Raw genomic sequence first — 14,531 nt, 5'->3', positions numbered from 1 at the left:
GTGGTCTTTATTGGGTTGAGTTAAATTTATAAATTAGACTAGGGGGAGTGGATGTTTGTATGATGATGAGCAAACGCCTTTCCATTCGTTCCAGTTCTTTGTGTGCTTTAGTGCTGTTTTCATTTTTATTCATATAGATTTTGTACATTTCTTAAGTTTATTCCAAGGAAATTTATCTTTTTTTGTTTTTATCATAAATGAGGTCTTTTCTTACATTTATCTTTTTTGTTGTGGTTGATTGTAGGAAAGCTATGAATTTCTTGCATTAATTTTTTACTAGTAGGAATTAATTTTTTAATCTATTCTATTTTATAACATTAAATATTTACTGCGTGCCAAATACTATGCTAGATGTTGGAAAATAAGGAATAAAACATTGTCCCTAAGAATACCCTATTAAGGATACTTAAGAATAACGTATGGAGCCAGCCCTGATGGCCTAGCGGTTCAAGTTTAGCACGCTCCACTTCCAAGGGCTGGGTTCAGTTCCCAGGCACCGAACCACACCACTCGTCTGTCAGTAGCCACGCTGTGGTGGCAGCTCACATAGAAGAACTAGAATGACTTACAGCTAGAATATACAACTATGTAGTGGGGCTTTGGGGAGGGGAAAAAAAAAGACAGAGAGGAAGACTGGCAACAGTTGTTAGCTCAGGGCAAATCTTTCCCAGCAATAAATAAATAAATATGTAAAATAAAAATAAAATAAAAAAAAGATGAAGATACCTAGTACTACCATTAAAAAAAAAAAGAATAAGGTATGAATTTTGTCAGAATTAATCTATTAGGAAAATTATATGTTTTTTATTCATTTGATCTACATGAATAGATTTCCTGTATTAAATTCTTTGCATTCCTGGGATCAAAAAAAAAAAACCTACTTGGTTTGGCCTCCTTGCTGATCTTCAAATTCTTTTTTTTTTTTTGAAATGTTTCTACTTAGTATTTTTTTCCATCCTGCATTTTTTTGTGTGTGGGGAAGAGTAGCCCTGAGCTAACATCTGTTGCCAAACCTCCTCCTTTTGCTGAGGAAGATTGGCCCTGGGCTAACATCCGTGCCCATCTTCCTCTGCTTTATATGGGACGCCTCCACAGCATGGCTTGATAAGTGATGCATATGTCCATGCCTGGGATCCGAACCTGCAAACCCCGGGCTGCTGAAGTGGAGCACGCAAACTTAACCACTACGCCACAGGGCTGGCCCCCTATCCTGCATTTTTAAACTTTGTGTCATTTTGTTTGGAGTGTGTCTATTTTCCATAGACATGGAAAATAGCATTTAAATAATGTTGTTTGGCTTGTCTTTTTTTTTATTTTTTCATTTATGTTTTAAAAATTTTATTTATTATGGTAAGAACATTCAACATGAGATCTACCCTCTTAACAAATCTTTAAGTGTACAATATAGTATTGTTCACTATAGGCACCATGTTGTATAGAAGGTCTCTAGAACTCATTCATCTTGCTTAACTGAAAATTTATGCCTGTTGACTAGCAGTTTTCCATTTCCCCAGCCCCTGGCAACCACTGTTCTACTCTTTGATTCTATGAATTTGCCTATTTTAGATACCTCATATGGGTGGAATCATGTGGTATTTGTCCTTCTGTGACTGGCTTATTTCACTGAGCATCATGTCAGTGTCACATTCTTAAATATGTACCACCTCAGGGCTTTTGCATGTACTGTTCTCTGTGCCTGGATTCCATATATCTTCCTCTGCATATCTGTATGGCTCGCTCCCCGCTTCCTTTCAGATTTCAGATATCACCTGATCACAGCAGTCTACTCTGATACCTCATAGAAAATATTGCCTTTCTTCATCAATATATTTCCTTTACTCTGTTCTTTTTCTCATAGCATTTATCTCTACCCAATCAATATTTTATGTCATTTTTTAGTTTGTTCATTGTCTCTCCCCAATAGAGGTAGCTTTCAGAGAGCAGGACTTTGTTCTGTTCTCTGCTATAGAACACCTGGCACATGGTAGGCATTCAGTGAATATTTGAGTTCGTTCTTCATCCATGCCGTGTAAGAGTGGTGTCATGGTTAAGGTGACTGGCCCTGAACACAGTGTGCTGGTTCAAAAACCTGTTCTGCCACTAAGTCTGTGACCTTGGGAAAGACATTTAACTTCTAGGTTCCTTCATCTGGAAAGTGGGATAATAATACAACCTACTTTATATGATTGTTTTAAGATGAATTTATCCTCTTAAGCTCTTAAAACAGGCTGACACATAGTAAACTTTCAAATGTTAGCTTTTTGTTATTGGTATTTTTTCAACAAACATTTATTGAGCACTGACTACATACCAGGCACTGTGTTAGGCTCTTGGTTTATAATAATAACTCAAAATGGACATAATCCTTGTCCTCATGGAGCCTATGGAGCAATAGATATTAATGAAGAATCACGGACAAATCACATATAGGGATGGGTGTGATGCTATGAGTAGGAGTTAGGTTGATGAGGGGTGGAGTGAGGAACATTCCATACGAGGGGAATAGCATGTATAAAGGTCCTGTGGTGGGAGGAACCATGGTGAGTCTGTGGGACTGAAAAAATCTGGGATGCCTCAAAGTAAACAGGATGAAGAAGAGGAACACATTGCAAGATGGTAATTACTTTGAATGTCATGATTGGGAGAGATTGCTAGTTGTCTGCCTCAATGTCTTCCCCTTCTTCCTTGGTGATAGAATGTTTGATTTTAGCTGAACACATGGCTGTCAGAACAAAGAATATATTTCCTACCTTCTCTTGCAGCTAAGATGTCTATATGATTAAATGTTAGCCAAAGAAGTACCTGCAACTTCTGGCAGTGTCTTTAAAGGGAGGATTGTGCCCTTCTTTTTCCTTCCTTCTTCCTTATGGTTGGAGTGGGATGTGACAGCTGAAGCTTGAGCAACCATCTTGGACCATGAGGTAGCATGCTAGAAAATGGAGCAATAAGATGGAAGGAATCTGGGCTCTGATGATGGGAGGCTGCTATACCAGCCCTGAATTGTCTCTGAAGTTTTGTTGAGAGGGAAATAAAGTATCTCATTTAAACCATTTTGGGGGTGTATTTTCTAACATTTGCAGCCATATCTAATCTTATCTCATAAACTTGGTAAGGAACTTGTATTATCCTCAACAATTGAAGAATTTTAAGACTGGGTGACATAGTTAGTTCTGCATTTAAAAATTATCACCCTGGGGCTGCCCCGTAGCTTAGTGGTTAAGTGTGCACGCTCCGCTCCTGGCGGCCCAGGTTCGGATCCCGGGCGCGCACCGACACACCGCTTGTCCAGCCATACTGAGGCCGCGTCCCACATACAGCAACTAGAAGGATGTGCAACTGTGACATACAACTATCTACTGGGGCTTTGGGGAGAAAAAGGAGGAGGATTGGCAATAGATGTTAGCTCAGAGCCGGTCTTCCTCAGCAAAAAGAGGAGGATTAGTATGGATGTTAGCTCAGGGCTGATCTTCCTCACAAAAAAAAAATTATCACCTTGGGGGCCGGCCCAGTGGCGCAAGCGGTTAAGTGTGTGCGCTCCACTGCGGTGGCCCAGGGTTCGCCGGTTCGGATCCCAGGTGTGCACCAACGCACCGCTTTGTCAAGCCATGCTTTGGCGGCATCCCGTATAAAGTAGAGGAAGATGGGCATGGATGTTAGCCCAGGGCCAGTCTTCCTCAGCAAAAAAAAGAGGAGGATTGACAGATGTTAGCTCAGGGCTGATCTTCCTCACACACACAAAAAAGTATCACTGTGGTTGCTGTGTGGAGAATGGATTTGAGAGAGGCAAGAATGGAATGGAGAGACCAGTTTTGAAGCTGTGTTAGTGGTCTGGGGCAGGGAGGACTAGGGTAATTGTGACAGAGATGGAGATAAGTGGATGGGTTCAAGAAATAGTTAGGAAGCAAATCTGCAGGGCTTAGTGATGGGTGGCATATAGGAGGGTGGGGAGGAGTTGCTGTCAGAGACAACTTGTGGCTTTCTGGCTCGTGTAAATGGATTGATGATAGTGCCGTTGGCTAAGTAAGGTAGGGGTTACCAGGAGATTGAGTAACCCTGTCCTTATCAGGTGATCACGAATTTGGTATGTAGATCTCAAAGAGATTGTTGTATACTTGGGTCTGAAGCCCAGAGGAGAGGGCTAAGCTGGAGTTGAGACTGAAGTTGTCTGCATAGAGGTGGTGTGCATGGATGGGTGTGGCCATGGATGAGAGCTCACGGGAGAGATGGTGGCCTGAGAGAAGGCAAGGACCTGGGACCAACCCTCAAGAAAACCCGCCTACTGTCCCTGTAGAGAAGGAGCTTGCAGAGGAGAGAGAATAAAAGTAGCTAGAGGGGAAAGAAGAAAACCAGGACAGTGTTTGTTCAGAGTAGTGGGGGGATTGTGTGCGTGCGTGTGTGCACGTGTGTGCATGCATGTGTATCGGGGGGTCAAGTGCAGTTGAAAAGCAAGTAAGGTAAGAACTGTACACGTGCACTGCATTTAACAGTATGGACATTCCTGGTAATCTTGGTTTTGGTGGTGTGATAAGTCCAAACAAAAAATGTTTGGGTTAGACAGGGTTTGTATGTGGATACAAAAGGAAGTCAGGGCAGAAAGGTTGCTCTGGAGAGAGAGAGAGACCAGCAACATTTCCTAGGTCTCATGGAGGCATCATCATCCAGGCCCCAAATCCTCACCGAGGATGTTCTGTTCTTCCTTCCTAGACCTTCTCCCTCCCTCTCTCCTCTTTACATGTAGCGATTCTGCTCTTCGCCCTCTCCTCTCCACCCCCCCCACCCCGTTACTCTCAGGGTTTTAATTACCCGTATGCCGCTGTTCACCAGGTCGCTCTGTCACCCGGCCTTTCTCACAAGGCCCAAGACGTCCTGCATCTTGGCCATTTTCCCTAGATGCCTGCAGGCACCTCAGACTCAGCAAAGGCAAAACCAAGCTCAGTCCTTTTCTCCCTCGTCCAGTGTCAACAAGCTCCTCTGGTGTTTTCTATGTTAATGGGCCTGCTGTCACCTAGTCACCCAAAAAAGCAATCTGGGAGTCATTCCTGGTATCTTCTGCTCTCTGACCGATCCTGTTTGTCCGAGCCTGTGACTGCCTGGAGCATCTACTTTTCCCTCTCTGTAGCCCTGCCACCTGCCTGCAGCTGCTGTAGGTTAGGCACCTGCTACCCTCACCAGCACTCCTGCAGTAGTTTCCTGCCTGGTCTCCTTGTTTCCGGAATCGCTCTTTCTCCTCTGGTCCACCCACCTGCTCACACAGCTTCCAGCGTGATCTTTCTAGAATGCAAGTCTTATCTCACTGTCATGCCTCCCACCTTTTAAGAGCCTCGCATTGCCTGTATGCATGGCATAGACGGCATCTGTGCCAGTTTGGATCCTCGGGTAAGTAGACACTGAGGCAGAGTAAGAATTGAAGAGCCTTTGTGGTAATACCTATGAAAGTGAAAGGGGGAAGAGTCAGGACTGGGCCGAAGTGGCCTCGGACTACAATGCAGCTCTCGCAGTTCCTGCCGACCCACTGGGGAACTCTGGAGGACAGAGTGCCCATCAGAGGAGTCCTGTATGGGGCAGAAATGACCAGGCCCGCGCTGTCTCTGGCCTTCCTACTAGACAGCGAACCCATTGAAGGAAGGCTTCTCATTTTTAAAATAATTTTATTCACTGTGCTTTTGTATTTTGAGATTGGTGTTAAATAAATATTTGTTGTATTGAACTGAATGAAAAAATGAAAGAACTCTTATGTTTCATCGGAAGTTTAGGGTTATTTTTTCCTTTTCAAAGGAAAAAAGAAGGTATTCCTGTTATGTCTCCTAATGATGGGCCTGGTGTCTGTGGATTCGCTTTTAGTACAAATGATGGCCCATCCACCTGGAAGTGGTTACATGGAGGAAGGTGCAGTGCTCAGACACAACCACGAGGTGCTGCAGTAATGGGACGCTTAGCTGCCTGCCAAGGATAAGCTGATGTGGCCTGGGTGTGGGAAGATGTGGGAGATGACCAGCAAATCTGGGAAGGTGGCAGGCCTGCCCATGACAAGGGGGAAATCTCATTACATTGAGCTTGTTTTCTGTTGGACAAGCAACTTATGGGAGACATACGTGAATAAAAATGAAATGTGTGCAAGATATTGATGGCTTGTTCTTTGGTACAGTTCGAACACTTCTGAAATTGAAGCAAGTGAAAACGAGTCTGTGATAATTAGCGCAAGAAAGGTATGTAGGAGTGTTTTCTATCTTAATTTGTAAGATATTTCATATCCTCTTTAGATTGGATGCAAGCAGAGAAAATGTTCTGTAAAATATTTCATATCCCGTTTAGATTGGATGCAAATAGAGAAAATGTTCTATCGCAACAAAGAGAAAGAATATTGTTTTAGAAGATACTTTTATAATAAAAAGTGAAATATTTTTATATCTGAAGCATTTTTCATTACAGAGGTCTCAAATTTCTACGTACCATGTCAGTTTTCATAGTGTACATGTAATGTGTTTAGACTGTGATTTAACAAAGGCGGAGTGTTGTTGGGAGTGTTTATTTGGAGCTCTTTAATCTGGATGTCCCATCCTATCCACTAATCATGTTGCCATCTTCCTGCTGTGTGCAGTCTTGAAGTTTAGCAATGAGACATGTGGACTTGACAGTAATCTACTATTACAATAAGAATCATAGGCATTTGTATTTTCTAAACCAGTAATGCTGTTTTCTTGACATAGTCAGAAAGAAAACTCAAGCCCATTAGTGATGAATCTGAAAGCAGTGAAGAAAGTGATATAAGAAGAAAAGTTAAACCAGCGGAGAAAACAAGTCCACAACAACCTGAAGCTGTTCCAGCTGCAGCATCTTCAGAACCTGCAGAGAAACCGGGGGCATCGGTCACTCGTACAAAGGTAGGACCCCTTAGTGCAGAGTCCTCTGTTGAAGAGGAGACCCTGGCAACAGAAAGTCAGCCAGTAAGAGAGTGTCTGCCATCCCCTTGGATATAAGAAAAAGTTGATTGAAAATGTTTTCGTTCCTTTTGGGTATGTACCCAGAAGTGGGATTGCCAGATCATATATCTAGTTCTGTTTTTAATTTTTTGAGGAATCACAAAAAAAAAGAGTAGGATATTGAAGGTCCCTGTTATTACTCTGTTGTTGTCTTTCTCCCTTCATATCTGTTAGTATTGCTTAATATATTTAGGTGCTTCAATGTTGGGTGCATATATATATATATATATATATATATATACACTTATGATTGTTATATCTTCTTGATGAATTGACCCCTTTATCATTATATAATAACCTTCTTTGTCTCTTGTTACCGTTTTTGGCTTAAAGTCTATTTTGTCTGATATAATTATAGCTATCCCTCCTCTCTTTCAGTTTCTACTTGCATGGAACATGTTTTTCCATCCCTTCACTTTGAGCCTATGTGTGTCCTTACAGCTGAAGTGAGCCTCTTGCATTGTATAGTTGGGTCTTTTTTTTTTTTTATCCATCCAGCCACTCTATGCCTTTTGATTGGAGAATTCAATCCATTTACATTTAGAGTAATTATTGATAAGTAAGGACTTTCTAATGCCATCTTATTGTTTTCTGGCTATTTTGTAGTTTCCTTGTTCCTTTCTTCCTCTCTTGCTGTCTTTCTTTGTGAATTGATGATTTCCTGTAGTGGTAAGCTTTGATTTTCTATCTCTTGTAAATTTACTGTAGGTTTTTGCTTTGTTGTTACCGTGAGGCTTACATAAGACATATACATATTTATAGTTGTATATAAAATAGTTTTATAATATATGTAACAGTCTTATTTTATGCTGATGACCACCTAACTTTGATTGCATGTAAAAACTCTACCCTTTTACTCTACCCTTTTTTGTTTTTGATGTCACAATTTACCTCTTTTTCTACTGTGTATTCATTAACAAATTATTGTAACTATAACTATCTTTTAGTACTCGTCCTTTGACCTTTATACTAGAGTTAAGTGGTTAACACACCACTGTATTACAGTATTAGTGTGTTCTGAATTTGACTATATACTTACCTTTACCAGTGTGTTGTATATTTTCATATTACACATTAGCAGCCTTTCATTTCAACTTAAAGATCTCCTTCCTGCATTTCTTGTAAGGCAAGTCTAGTTGTGATAAACTCCCTCAGCTTTTGTTTACTAGTGAAAGTCTTTATCTCTCCTTCATTTCTGAAGGATAACTGTGCCAGATAGACTATTCTTGGTTGGCAGTTTTTTTCTTTCAGCCTTTCGAATGTATCCTCCCCGTCTCTCCTGTCCTGTTAGGTTTCTGCTGAGAAATTCACCGATAGCCTTACAGGGGTTCCCTTGTAAGTTTCAAGCTTCTTTTCTCTTGCTGCTTTTAAGATTCTCTCTTTGTCTTTGATTTTTGATGATTTTATTATACCGTGTCTTGGAGAGGATCTCTTTTGGTTAAGTTTGTTTAGTGACCTATGAGCTTCAGAACTTAGATGTCCAAATCTCTCACCAGATTTGGGAAGTTCTCAGCCATTATTTTTTTAAATAAGCTTTCTGCCCCCTTCTCCCTCTCTTCTTCAGGAACTCCAATAATTTGCAAGTTGTTTCTTTTGTTGGTATCCCATAGATAATGTAGGCTGTCTTCACTCTTTTTCAGTTTTTTCTTTGTGTTTTTCTGATTGGATAATATCAAAGTTCCTGTCTTCTAACTCATAGATTATTTCTTCTGCTTGATTCATTCTGATGTTGTTGCTCTCTGTTGCATTTTTCATTTAATTCATTGTATTCTTCAGCTCCAGAATTTCTGTTTGGCTCTTTTTAGTGATTTCTGTCTCTTTGTTAAACTTCTCATTTTGTTCATGTCTTGTTTTCCTGATTTTGTTGAATTGTCTTTCTGTGTTTTCTTGTAGCTCATTGCATTTCCTTAAAACAGCTATGTTGAATTCTTTATTGGTAAAATTGCAGATCTCATGTCTTTGAGATTGATTACTGGAAGATTATTGTGATCCTTTGGTGTCATGTTTGCTTGATTTCTCATGTTCCTTGAAGTTTTGCGTTTCTGTCTTCACATTTGAAGTAGCAGTCACCTCCTCCCATCCTTACTAACTGCCTTTGGGAGAGAAGTACCTTCCATCAGCCCTAGGGATTCTGAGACTTTCTCAGACCTTCTATGGGTGGGTACACCTTCTCCATGCTTCTTGCTCCCTCTTGTGGCAGAGTTCTTAAGCTGTTTGCTTTCTCTTGATCTTGTAACACACCAGGCTGAGTGTGACAGCCTCTATTTTGTTTTCCCAAAGGTGGTACTAAAGCTCAAGTTTGTAGTGTCTCCCTGGCCCACAGATTCAAGCTGACTTTTTGTGTGTGGTTACTAGCCACCTGGCAAAGCTCCCTCTTGTGTTACCATCAGGAGTGTGCATAGGGAGTTGACCACAGGGTGGGGGTGTGTATTGGTGAGGCATGGAGCTCTGGGGGTGCTCATGGGCCAGTTGGGATACACAGGCAAGTCATTCCTAGCAGCTCATGGGTGGCCTTCTTGATGAAATCCGCAATTCAGTTAGGATCTGCATCCCTTTAATGCCCTCTGAGTGTCCTTTGTGCCACTCTTGCAGCCTTTTCCCGCCCCCAGTCATGCAGCTCATGACCCAGTGTTCTGGATGAGGTGAGAGAGGCATGAGTCTCTTTGGCAGCTTGGCACACAGCTGGGGAAGCCGGGCTCTTGCTCACATGCTCTCACTTTACCCCACAGGAGAAATCTCGGGCCAAGAAGATCTGTCTTGGCCCTAAGCTGTGCTGCCGTGGGGGAGGGCTCATGCAGGTAGTCAAACTGTTCCTCTTACCCTCTCCAGTATGTCCAAACCTGTATTTTTTTTGCTCCAACCATGTACCAGAACTTCTCCTCTGGAAACCTGGACTTCTACAGAGTCTTTCTCATCCATGAGTGATTGTCTAAGGTGGTGTTTTCCAGGAGCTCCCAGACTGTGGCTGAGAGAGGCTAGAGCCAGTTCACAGGCAACTGCGGGGTCCATAGCCAAGACAGAGGTCTGTATGCCTATTACCCAATGCATGGGTGGGCAAGACTCCTCCCATATGTCATGGGTCCCTTGACATATGGTGCTGGATCCCACAGCTCCCATAAAGGCGCTTTTATTTGTGGGTGGATTCCAAATTGTTGTTGAGGTGGGAGACACAAACAAGGAACATCTGATTCAGCTGTGATGCTCCTGGTTTTGTCTTTAAACTTAAAGTGTATCTCTTGTAGAACAGCAAATAGTTATCCAGTTTGACAGTCTTTACGTTGTAATTGGAATGTTTAGTTCATTTACTTGTGATGTAGTTATTGATATGGTTAGGTTTAAGTCTGTTATGTTTCTATTTTCTGTTCATCTCTTCTGTTTTGTCCCTCTCTTGACCCTCCAAATGTCCATTTATGTTTGATGTAACTTTAAATATGATTAGGTTCAAGTCTCCATCCTACTTATTATTTTCCATTTTTCCCTTGGGTTGTTTTTTGTCCCTCTGTTGCTAAGTTTGGATTAATTGAATATATCTTGGTATTCCATTTTCTTTCCTCTTTTGTCTTCTTAGCTATACCTCTTAATTTTTTAGTGATTACTCCTCGATTGAAAATATGAACCCTTCAATTAGCAAAGTCTATTTAGAATCAACGTGTTACCACTTCGTACATTGTACTTCATGACAATTAACTATTTCCCACTACTTGAATGTTGTTACATGACAATATTATAGTTTCATTTGTCCATCCATCATCCTCTGTGCTATTTTTGTCGTATTTTACTTCTACACACCTTATAAACCTAACCTTACAATGTTGTCATTTTTGCTTGAAACAGTTGTCTTTTAAGGAAATTATGAGAAGAAAAAAATATGTAGTTTTTATTTTTACCCACTTATTTTTCTTTTCCACTTCTCTTATCTCTTTCCTGTAGATCTGAGTTTCCATCTGATATCTTTTCTCTTCAGCCTTAAGAACATCCTGTAGCGTTTCTTTTAGTGCAGTGCAGGTCTGCTGGTATAAATTCTTTCAAATTTTGTTTAGCTGAAAGTGTCATTATTCACCCTGTTTTTAAAGATATATTCACTGGATATGGAATTCTGGGTTGACAGTTTTTTCCTCAGCTCTTTAACTATGTCATTCTGTTGTCTTCTGGTTTCTATTGTTTCCGATGAGAAGTCTCTGAGATTTGTCTTTGTTCCCATGTATATTGATTATGTCCGTTTTCTCTGGCTGCTGTCAAGATTTTCTCTTTTTCTTTGGTTTTTGGCATTTTAACTATGATATGCCTAGATATGTTTTTATCTTGCTTTGGAGTTTACTGAGCTTCTTGGATCTGTAAGTTGGAGAAAATTTCAGTCATTATTTCTTCAAATATAATTTTTCTATTCCACGCTCACTCTTTTCTTCTTTTGGAACTCTTATTATACGTATTTTGGGTCATTTGGTATTGTCACACAGGTTCCTAAGACTCTCTGATTGTTTTTTTTAAATTCTTTTTATTTCTGATCTGCAAATTGGATAAATTTTTATTGCTTTGTCTACAATTTCACTGACCATTCTTTTGCCATTTACAATCTGTGGTTAAGCCCATATGTGGTGGGCTGAATGATGCCCACCAAAGATATGTCCAGGTCCTAACTCCAGGAGATTATCCTGGGTTTTGAGGGTGGCCTGTGAATATCATCACAAGTACCCTTATAGGAGAGGCAGAGGGAGGTTAGACAGACACACACAAGGAGCAGGCAATGTGAAGATGGAGGCAGAGATTGAAGTAATGTGACCTCAAGCTAAGGAATGCCACAGCCACCAAAGCTGGAGGAAACAAGGAATAGACTCCCCCCCACCCCCCCAGGCTTTGGGAACAATATTGCCCTGTTTGAGTTTGCATGCTCTAGAGTATGGTTCTTACCCCTAAGTTTCTGCTAGCTCAGCTAGATAGACAGTGTTAAATAGTCATTAATGAGGTCTCTGCATTTTGTGCATCTAATTTCCACCAGCATTGCTTGTCCTGTATTACCTGTTATATTATTAACCCCATGATAGCCGCTTTCTAGTAAACTTGATATAGTCTCACCCTGCACATGTGGAGTACTCAGTCAAGGATTTTGGGGACCCTCCACCTGGACATCTGATGCTCTCCTCTGAGCAGCTTATTCCAAGTGCTTCAGCTGCTGTACTCTGACTTCTGCCTGCTCAGCGGAGTAGGATTACCATGCTTTGCTTGGACGTAGCTTGCTGTGCTGCCGTCTGGAAGTGGTCCCCCAGTCTGGAGGGGCAGGGCATAGCGTTCACCTTCTGAGTTCCCCAGTCTTGTTTTGCCTATTGCCCAATGCCTGAATAAAGTTGTCACCCTCATTCTCCCATTTTATGGTTGTTTATGGCAATAGAGCTAGTTCAGAAGCTGTTACTTCATCATAGCTGGGAGCAGAAATTGAGCTGATTCCATACATTATTATCTTAAATAATGTAAAACTTCACCTTCCTCCAAAGCAACCACTTTTAAAAGCCAACTGAAAGTTTTAATTACTTTTTATTTTGAGACAGTTTAATTTTTTTAATGTTCCCTTATATTAATTTAGATAATTTATACAATTAATACATTAACTTAGAAGTAAATGAGAATTATAGCTAAAATATTAACTGACAGTGTTTCATAATATTGTCTTCTTAATCATTATGTTTTAAGAGAAAGAAAACTTTTCTTAAATAAAATTCTTTGCCGTGTTTTTTTTTTTTTTTTGTAGAAAACTCAGAGAAAGGAGAAGATATTTCATGGCAAAAGGAAGAAACCAAGACGTGAATCCATAGACTCAGGTACAGAATTGTGTTTTATATTTGACAATCATTCAAGAATCTCATTTAAAAAAACATATTTCTTAATTTGTTAAAGTAGTCAATTGTAAGTATGTAAAATTGCCACTTTAAAAAGTTAAAATATGTGACTTTGGAGTAACTGATTTTTTCCAACATCTTTCGTGAAAATTTTCAACATACAACAAAGGTGAAAGAATTTTATAGTATATATTCATATGCCTACCATTTAGATTTTACTATTAAATTTTATTGTACTTGTTTTATCAGCTATCAATTAATCCATTTCAATTTTTCATCACATTGTATATATACTGTTTTCATATATCACATAATATGTACTGCTTTGTATAAGGCTTCTTTCACTTGGCATAACTTTTTTTTGAGATTCATCCATGTTATTCTGCATCATTTTTATTGACACAAATAAAAAGTTTATTGAAAAATGTTTGGAGGATAAAGCATTTTCTCGATTCCATTCAGTTCTTTTTTTTTTTTTTTTGTGAGGAGGATCAACCCTGAGCTAACATCCAATGCCAATCCTCCTTTTTTTTTTTTTTTTTTGTGCTGAGGAAGACTGGCCCTGGGCTAACATCCGTGCCCATCTTCCTCTACTTTATATGGGACGCCACCACAGCAGTTCTTAACAAGTGGTGTGTCGGTGCGCGCCTGGGATCTGAACCAGCAAACCCCAGGCCGCTGTAGCGGAGCGTGCGCACTTAACCGCTTGCGCCACTGGGCCGGCCCCTCCATTCAGTTCCTTTAAAGATAAGTTATGTATTTTTCTTGTTATAAAAATATGTTTATTTTAGAAAATTTAGAGGGTATGGAAGGAAGGTAAAATCACCTACAATTCCATCACCCAAAAATAACCACCAATAGTGGCCTATTTGATAGATTAAAATTAAGAAAATACAGTTAACAAAGAAGAGCTCTATCAACAATTAAAAGACAGCAGTTAGCGAGTGACAGTGTAGACGGGTTTGTGAGACTATGCACTGAGATAGGAAGAAGTGAGTATGTCGCCTGTATGCTTCTTCACCTGTAGCTATTTTTAGCAATTTGGTGGGACAATTTTTGTTGTAGGCTTTCAGATCGCTGGACCTAGAACCAAGTTATTGATAATCGGTATATTAAATTGACTTATCTTAATATTCTAGATATCTCCGATTGTGTACATATTTGGTGTCTAAAAGGAAAGAAAACCAGTGACATCATGGAGTTAGATGTTGTTTTGTCTGCATTTGAGAAAACCCTCCTAGAGTATAAGTAAGTGTTTTGATGCTGTGATATATATACCTAAGAAATTTCTCATGAAGCCCCACTTTTGCTCACCCACAGCTTTTGATATGTAGTATTTTCATTATCATTTAGTTTTACATATTTTTACATTTCCATTATAATTTTTTCTTTAATCTTGTGAATTATTTAGTAGTATGTTTTTGTATGTCCAAATATGTGACTTTTTAATTTATGTTTTTGTATTAACCTAACTTAAATATATTGTGGTCACATTTCATGGACTGGTGATACCTATTTTTTTTGAAATTTGGGGGCTTTCTTTATGGCCTAGCTCATAAGCCATGGGGAATCTCTAATTAGTGTGTCTATGTAGACTCTCTAATTATTGGATCTATGTAGAATCAATATTATTGTTTTTCCTGGTACTTCCACCAATTTATGCTTATATGTATTTAGAGACTATTTTATTAGTGCATCATGTTTAAAATTGCTCTGTCTT

At 39.8% G+C, this 14,531-nt stretch overlaps 1 protein-coding gene across 2 annotated transcripts in view; it reads left to right on the top strand.

Annotated features, from left to right (window-relative positions):
* Nucleotides 1-14,531, top strand: part of CENPU (centromere protein U) — a 40,185-nt gene that overhangs the window by 11,378 nt on the left and 14,276 nt on the right. For both annotated transcript variants that reach the window (XM_087418352.1, XM_087418351.1), the window contains exons 5-8: nt 6,146-6,206; nt 6,708-6,881; nt 12,724-12,793; nt 13,951-14,059. In XM_087418352.1, the coding sequence (XP_087274478.1) occupies nt 6,146-6,206; nt 6,708-6,881; nt 12,724-12,793; nt 13,951-14,059 (414 nt within the window). The remainder of the gene's footprint in view (nt 1-6,145; nt 6,207-6,707; nt 6,882-12,723; nt 12,794-13,950; nt 14,060-14,531) is intronic.

The sequence above is a fragment of the Ceratotherium simum genome, chromosome 28 (genome assembly GCF_057802395.1).
Source record: "Ceratotherium simum simum isolate JZ-2026a chromosome 28, ASM5780239v1, whole genome shotgun sequence".
In the NCBI taxonomy this organism is placed as follows: Eukaryota; Metazoa; Chordata; class Mammalia; order Perissodactyla; family Rhinocerotidae; genus Ceratotherium; species Ceratotherium simum.
Note: the sequence above shows the minus strand (reverse complement) of the source record. Positions and strands in the feature narration are given on the sequence as shown.